The 8,064-nt window shown below is 44.4% G+C and overlaps 1 protein-coding gene across 1 annotated transcript in view; it reads right to left on the minus strand.

Annotated features, from left to right (window-relative positions):
• DHX8 (DEAH-box helicase 8) overlaps positions 1-7,911 on the minus strand; it is a 29,321-nt gene extending 21,410 nt beyond the window's left edge. The window contains exons 1-7 of the mRNA XM_059997420.1: positions 7,611-7,911; positions 3,210-3,295; positions 2,636-2,708; positions 2,135-2,220; positions 1,339-1,448; positions 610-951; positions 86-230 (exon numbers count right to left, since the gene is read on the minus strand). Coding sequence (XP_059853403.1) covers positions 86-230; positions 610-951; positions 1,339-1,448; positions 2,135-2,220; positions 2,636-2,708; positions 3,210-3,295; positions 7,611-7,758 — 990 coding nt within the window. The 5' untranslated portion in view covers positions 7,759-7,911. The remainder of the gene's footprint in view (positions 1-85; positions 231-609; positions 952-1,338; positions 1,449-2,134; positions 2,221-2,635; positions 2,709-3,209; positions 3,296-7,610) is intronic.
• Between the last annotated feature and the right edge of the window lie 153 nt (positions 7,912-8,064).

Consider the following 8,064-nt stretch of genomic DNA (forward strand, 5'->3'; position numbering starts at 1 on the left):
AGGCACAAAAACAAGGGACATAGCCTACCTGCCATCATGTTTCCCTGGCCATCAGTTGTGGAAACCGGCTGGATATCTCACCTACCTTCATGCTCAAGCTGGTCTTGGTCCCAGTGAAGGACAGCACTTTGACCTTGACCCTCTGGCCTTTGCTCACCACATCAGCCACATTGGCCACACGGCCTTCCCGGCGGAGCTCAGAGATGTGCACCAGGCCTTCCCACCGCTTCCTGAGGGAGAGTCACACACGTCTGGAACATGCCTAAAATACTTTTTCCCCAACCGATTTCCACGCTTGTTGGAAATGAACAAAGGGAAATGGTCTTAAACTCAAGAGGAAAGTTCCAAGAAGGTGGCCAAACAATAAAATAGGATTACCACCCTCCCAGAGAAAAAGTTGGGGGCCAGGGGGCAACAAATTCTCATCTGTCTCAACCAGCAAAAGGGCAGACCTCCCAAAGGCAGAGGAAGGAATAAATGGCTCTATGACATTTCAAATAAAAAGTCAACTTCTAACAATCTGATACAGTAATTTTTTAGAATGTGAAAATCCCGTGATAAAAGAAATTCTGTCCTTCAGTGGTGTGAAAGCAGAGTACCAGCCATTACCTCAGCCCCTCCAGCTGCACAAAGCATCCAAACTGCATGATGCTGGTAACTTTGCCGTTGTAAACGTCCCCGATGGCGGGCTCTTCTGGGGGAGGGCGGTCCACGTGCTTATCCCGCCATCTGTCCAGATTCCTCTCCCCATACTTGTCTCGGTCTTTCCGGTCTCTGGGGGGACTCTGACTTCTGCTCCTGGACCGATATCTAGACTTCCCCTTATTCCTCTCCCGGGTCCGGGAACGTGATCGAGAGCGGGACCGGTGTCTCCGCTTATGGTCTCTATTGCGGTCTCGGTCTCGCTCGCGGTCTCGCTCTCGGCTCCGCTTCTTCTTCTTTGTCTTGTCCCTAACAAATCAACAAATACCTGTCTGAAAAAGAAACCAGCCCAATTCCATCTTTGCCTTCCCAAGCACCCAGCACAGTGCCACATACATGGCAGGTACCCACTAAATGCTGAACTGAACCAGAGTTTCAATAACTATGACATCCCTGCAGGCCAATAAAGGAGGCCACAAACATATTCATCCTCTTTCAACCTGGATTTCTATCTTCTGAACACCTCAGCATTTGCTGCATAAACATTCTCGACAGGGAGCAATGAAAATAGATGCAACAGTATGGTACGTGGCCAGTCTAGATTCTGTAAACTTGCCCAAAATTTTGCTTGGCTGGTCCAGAATTCAACTATCACCATATCCTAAACTTCCAAAGGACAGGACGCTAGGGACAAACCGGTGCTCAGCATCTCTGTGCTTCTCCTGGCCTGCTGCGCTGGGCATCAAGGCCTCCAGTTCTTTCAGGACATCCACAGCGACTTTCACATCATCCTCATCCAGCATGGTCTACAAGGGCAGAGGCAGCCAAGTTAGGAGAAGAGGGGACAAGAAAAGTCACTCAAGAATCTGTACTTCAGGTACATCTACAAATCTAACACCCCCTACATTTCTGAACACTTATGTAAAGAAGCAGAGAGGACAGAGATTTCCAACACAATTTGAGAGAGAGGAAGAAGGTATGAGCAAAGGTTCCTGGAAATCATTTCTACACTTGGCAAATCCCCCTTGTCCTTAATACAAGCCTATGGAAGGCAATTAGATATCACCCCTCCCGTGAAAGCATGAAAATGATGACTATAAACAGAAAATAGATGTCAAATTTTTTTCTAAAATTAGAAAAATTAAATGTCAGAAAAATTAAATGACATCTAAAATTAGATGTCAAAATCTAATTTCACACATCAGGCATCTGTTCCAGAACCTTAAGTTGTTTCATACTTGTTCCAGATCCCCAGTCACTGCTTTCCATAATTCCCAATCTCATTTCCCTAAAATATGGTTCTCTGAACCCTTTAACACTATTCTATACAACAGTATGTGCTCAGGGAGTGACCACTTTCACTTTGAAAAATATGTTACAGTGTAGACAAACTTAAAATTAATAACTAATGAGACAAAGAAAAGGGGTGAGGAGGGGGGAAAATGCAGTTACAGCAGACACCCTCATCCTCATGCTCTCACGATAACAGTACCCGAACTGAAGGGTTGTCTGGTTGGCAAAGGACTGGAAAGAGTTCCTTCAGCTTTTCTTTTTCAGTTTTGGGTTTAACAACTGGATCTTGTTTCATTAAAGCGCATGAAGGGGTTAAAAAAAAAAAAGATATATTTAATACTCTTAGTGGTTAACAAAAGAACTTCAACATTAGATTTGCATCAAACTAAAAACAGAACATTTTTCTACATATTACTCACATACATTACTATAAACGTAATTCAATTTTCCAAAAAAAAAAAAAAAAAACACTGATTACAAAACCCTTAACAAACTATCCTGGCGTGGCAGTGGGGAATATGATTCAGCATTCATTTGATTGGTTATGTCTTATCATTTTAATTTTGTCTTAAGTCACTTGAAAATTTTACTAGAACATTTACTTGCTCAGCAGCTGCTGCAAGGGAAATAAATGCAATTTACAGGACGCTTACAATCTAAACTATTCTGGAGATGAAGCTTGGCTAGGAGCTCTGCTCACCTTTGCTTGTGGAAGGCTTCGCTGGAGGCCGCATGGTTTGTATGAGACGCAGCAAGTTACTAATAAGAGAATCCTTTGAAAAGAAACAACAAAAATTGTCAGCTCCTGGATCAGTGCTTAAAAACACTAAGAAAAGGGGTGTCCTTTAGAAAAGGGTGGTTATGCACCTGAATTTAGCTAACTGGGACAAATGAAGCATACAGTGTCAACCTAATATGGCATGAACCTAGTAACATAGCCTCAGAGAAAGCTAATATTTAGGACTCTTTGGGGGGAAGTAATTTAGTTCCCATCAACCATTTTATTTCCCATGGTTTAGAACTACCTCTCAAACCTAGATTCTTGCTTTTCACTTCCTGATTCACAGAACAAGAATGTAAACACCCATAAGGACTTAATAATGGAAATCCTGCCCCATTTTCCTAGAAAGGTGTCACAGGTAATTCGGTTACATTACCACTGCTTAGTGGCATGAAAACATCACACTTAATGGCTTACTTGATTGGCATGTACTATAAAAATTTAAATCCAACAGTGACATTGAAACAAAACAGGGTTCTCTACATACACATACCGTGAATTCTGCACCATTTTTGACCAGTGAAGACTTAAAAGTATCAAAGGTGGTATTTTTCTCAGCAAGACTGATGACAAATTCAGCTGCAAATGAGAAAAGGGATTACAAGAAGAAGAATGGAGACTTGAGCAAGAAATCAGCTTCAAGTATGTTAAAAATAAAACCAGGGCTTCCCTGGTGGCGCAGTGGTTGGGGGTCCGCCTGCCGATGCAGGGGACGCGGGTTCGTGCCCCGGTCCAGGAGGATCCCGCGTGCCGCGGAGCGGCTGGGCCTGTGGGCCACAGCCACTGGGCCTGCGTGTTCGGAGCCTGTGCTCCGTTGCGGGAGAGGCCACAGCAGTGGGAGGCCCGTGTACGGCAAAAAATAAATAAATAAACAAATAAATAAAACCAGTTGGGTTATCCAACAGTCATAAAAACCGACGACCACCATTCAGTAAGGGTAAAGAAAGAATTTAGACTACCAAGATTAGCCATGTATAGTCTAGTTAATTTTCATAAGTAAAAACAGGAAATGGCTCATCAGGCCCTTGAGTGTATTTAAGGGAGGAAGACCTCCTTGTCCCAGATCACTGTACTCTCTTCATGAAACTGCTAGATATGTACTCCACCATATAGATTCTAGAGGCAACCACGTCCAAGAGCATGAGCCCATGTGCATGTGTACATGCACGCACACATGGACACACGCACAAATAGGATGCTTTCTACAGTTTCTGAAAGGACACACCTGATCTATATGAGGGCCAGGCAGCTGCTGGATGGTACAACATCAGAGTCGGTGAAAGACTCACTTGCCCCTCTCCCACAGATTTTTCTCTACAAACCGGTTTCGTTTTGAAATTTCTAATATTAGAACTATTTATTTATTTATTTTATTTGCGGTACGCAGGCCCAGTGGCTGTGGCCCACAGGCCCAGCCGCTCCGCGGCATGTGGGATCTTCCCGGACCGGGGCACGAACTCGTGTCCCCTGCATCGGGGACTGCACCACCAGGAAAGCCCTAGAACTATTTATTAATTACGAGACTTTCAGGAGAAAAGTGCATTATGATAGGCTGAGATAATAAGCCTCACACTGTAAGTTCCACATGAAAATTTTAATGATTTCATTTGGATTTCTTTCTTTTTTTTTTTTTTTGCCACACCACTCCGCTTACGGGATCTTAGTTCCCCGACCAGGGATTGAACCCGTATCCTCCGCAGTGAAAGCATGGAGTCCTAACCACTGGACCGCCAGCAAATTCCCTTCATTTGGATGTTAATCCTTAAAAAATAATAATAACATGGAAGATCTGGATAGCTAACTTATAAACTAGTAACACCATACCATTTCCATGCTGAAATTTGCCTTTACCTTTTTTATGACATTAAGTGAAAGCCAGATGCCATCAGCTTTTTTTAAGTAACAAGTTAATAACAACATCAGTGGTTAAGACTTTTCAAACATCTACTACATGCCAGGCACTACGCTAAGTGTTTCACATGGGTTATCCCCATGGTTCTCACAACGACCCTCATAGGTAGGTACCATTATTGTCCCTGTTTTACAGCTGAGGAGGCTGAGGGTTCGAGACAGTGAATTACCCAGTAATAACTGGTGGAGCCAGGACTGGAATCCAGAAATCTGATTTCAGAGCCCAAATTCTTTAGAGAAATGTGGAGGGAGAACTAAGTCACATGGTGCTAGTCACACAATGCTCAAAAGAGCCAAGCCTAAAGCAGCCAGCAGCATATTCGTACTGCAGCCGTCATTAATGAGGATTTTGTTTTTTAATTTTCAGAATTATATGAGGACATCATTAAATTAACTGAAGTACCAAAACTGGATCAGTAATTAAAAACAAGCTCATTGTTGAAAACAGGAAAAACAATGAGACTGATTTAAATGATAATACATCAAGGTCAAAATCAAAAGAATCAAGTCAACAAATAAAACACAAAAGAAGTAAATATATACCTTTTTGTTATTAAAACCAACTCTGGCAATTTAGTTTCATCAAAACAATATTGTTTATCACACTTTTCCAATATTAGTATTTTTAATGTTACTGTTTTTGTAATTCTGGGTTTAACAGTGTGATACTGTGATTTATAAGAAGAAATATATATTTGGTCTCCATTCCTGGCATGGAGCTCCTAAAACCCTTGGAATTTCCTAAGTGCAGAGAGTAAGTTTTCTTTTTTTTATGTTCCTGAGATAACCTTAGGAAAGCCCCTAGGTAACTAGGATGAGGGCTAGTTGCCAGGGAAACCAATCAGGAGATTAGAGGGCTGGAACTTTCAGCCCCAACCTGATCTCTGGGGAGGGGAGAGGGGCTGGAGATTGAGTTCAGTCATCAATGGCCAATGATTTAATCAACTGTGCCTATACGGTGAGGCCTCTATAAACACCCAAAAGGACAGGGTTTGGACAGCTTCCAGGATGGTGAACAACATGGAGATTCGGGGAGTGTGGGGCACTCAGAGCATGCAAGCTCCTCTCTCCTTGCCACATACCTTCTATTTAGCTGTTCCTGAGTTATATCTTTTTATAACAAACCAGTTAGGGACTTCCCTGGTGGTACAGTGGATAAGAATCTGCCTGCCAATGCAGGGGACACAGGTTCGATCCCTGGCCCGGGAAGATCCCACATACTGTGGAGCAACTAAACCCGTGCGCCACAACTACTGAGCCTGCACTCTGAAGCCTGCGAGCCACAACTACTGAGCCCTTGTGCCACAACTACTGAAGCCCGCACGCCTAGAGCCCATGCTCTACAACAAGAGAAGCCACCGCAGTGAGAAGCCCACGCACCACAACCAAGAGTAGCCCCTGCTCGCCACAACTAGAGAAAGCCCAGGAGCAGCAACAAAAGACCCAACGCAGCCATAAATGAATAAATAAATATAATAAACCAGTGAGTAAAACGTTTCTCTGAGTTCTGTGAGCCACTCCAGTAAATTAATCAAACCCAAGGAGGGGGTCGGTGGAACCTCAGATCTATTGCACCTGACAACTTGGACTTGCAAGTGGCCCTCGAAGGTGGGGGCGAGGCAGTTTTGGTCTCAATAACTTTTTGTTTCCTCTAAAAGAGGCTAAGGCATTAGTACACTGTAGTTCAAAAGAGAGGGAGAGAGAAACAATGTAAGCGCACTGACCGAGGGAATCTACCTTGTTCTCTACTGTATTCCTTAGCCCCTAGCTCAACAAAGGTTTGCTGAATGAAGGAACATATTACCCAGAGAGATAGCAAACTGACGAGAATATCACCTCATTATTATCTAAAAGAGAAGACTGAGGAAAAATGATACAGGATAGGTACATCTTGATGGGAGGCAAGAGAAAAGTGAACTAAAATATACAGGTGCTATATACTAGCCCTGTGAAGAACACAGTATCATACCTATTTCACAGATGAGAAACACAGCTTCACAGAAATTACATCTTACCCAAGATCACACATCTAACTTCCCTGACCCCTCTTTGTCATGCACGTGTCCCTTCCCTTCCATCTCTCCAATTGATGACTTCATCTTCATTTAGAAAACAGAACAGTCACATTGGAACTCTCTCCCTCATCTCCCTACCACCAGTCCCTAAATCCATCTGCATCTACAACCATATTCTGTCCTCCTTCCTTTTAAAATGGATGAAGCATCCCTGTACCTGTCAAAAAATCCCTCCACTCATGCTCTCGACCCCATCCATCCCTCTGCTTTCATAAGGACTCCACCTGCCTGTGGCCTTAAGCTGTAGGACCCCAGTCTTTTCCATTTTCTCAGTTTGGGTTCTCCCTGTATACAGTTTGTCCCAAGACGTCTAATGTTTGACAGACACTAGACATTGGTGCTTGAGAGATAGTATAAGCAGGAATGGCTAAGAGCACAGTTAAAGCCACAGACTACAAAAGACCTGGATTCAGACCAGGCTCGCTCACATTTGATATGTGATCTTGAGGGGTGTTACTTAATTACTTGGAGCCTTGTTTTCTTAAACTATAAACAGATACTATCTCACAGAGTGGTATGAAAACCAAATAAGATAATGTAAGTAAAACGCTGAGCATAATATCTGGCATGTAATGAGAACCCAATAAGTGTCTGCCATGAACATCTTCATCATCATCATTATGTGGCTCTACGCTGTTGTTGTTAACGCTGTTTAATTGTCTGTGGCTGAAAAAAAAAAACCAAAGCGATGGCCGCTCCAGGTTTCACCGACAGCTCTGGGAAATGGTTTCTAACAGCTCGGCCCGGAGGGCTCTCAAGAGGAGGCCACTGCCGCAGGTTGCCTGGGCCAAGTCTCTGACAAAGAGATAGATTCACACGGACCCACACACTCGGTCCATCAATCCCCTTTCTCCTTCCCCTTCCCTCAAGCCCAAACCCAGATGGCGCAGAGACCTCCGCGGACTCACCCAGATCCTTGTCGTTGATCCCCAAGTGATTGTCCAGCTCAGTGCAAACCTTCGACACTAAAGACAGATACTCGAGTTTGGCTAGTTCTTCCGCGGGGCCCAGCTCTGTTCCGGGTACGGCTGCCGCCGTAGCCACGGCCACCGCCATGGCTACGATTTGCCCCGCGCCCCTCACTGCCAGCCTTCGGAGCTACTGTACCCGCCGGGCCCCCTCACTGCCGGCCTTCCGAGTTACTCCCGCCCCGCTCCAGCTTCCTCTTCCGGGTCAGCGCACTTCGATTTTGTTTACGGTAAATTGGTATCTCCAGGAGCTTCTCTTTGCGTTATCGGATGGACCATAGAGATCAGACAGGAAGTGCTTAAGGAAGGGACGGCTGAGTGGATTACTCTGCACACAGGAAGGCGCCCTCTACAGGCCAACGAGGTTCTTGGCCCGCTCTCAGGCTCGGAAACG

This window comes from Delphinus delphis, chromosome 19 (genome assembly GCF_949987515.2).
Source record: "Delphinus delphis chromosome 19, mDelDel1.2, whole genome shotgun sequence".
Lineage (NCBI taxonomy): Eukaryota > Metazoa > Chordata > Mammalia > Artiodactyla > Delphinidae > Delphinus > Delphinus delphis.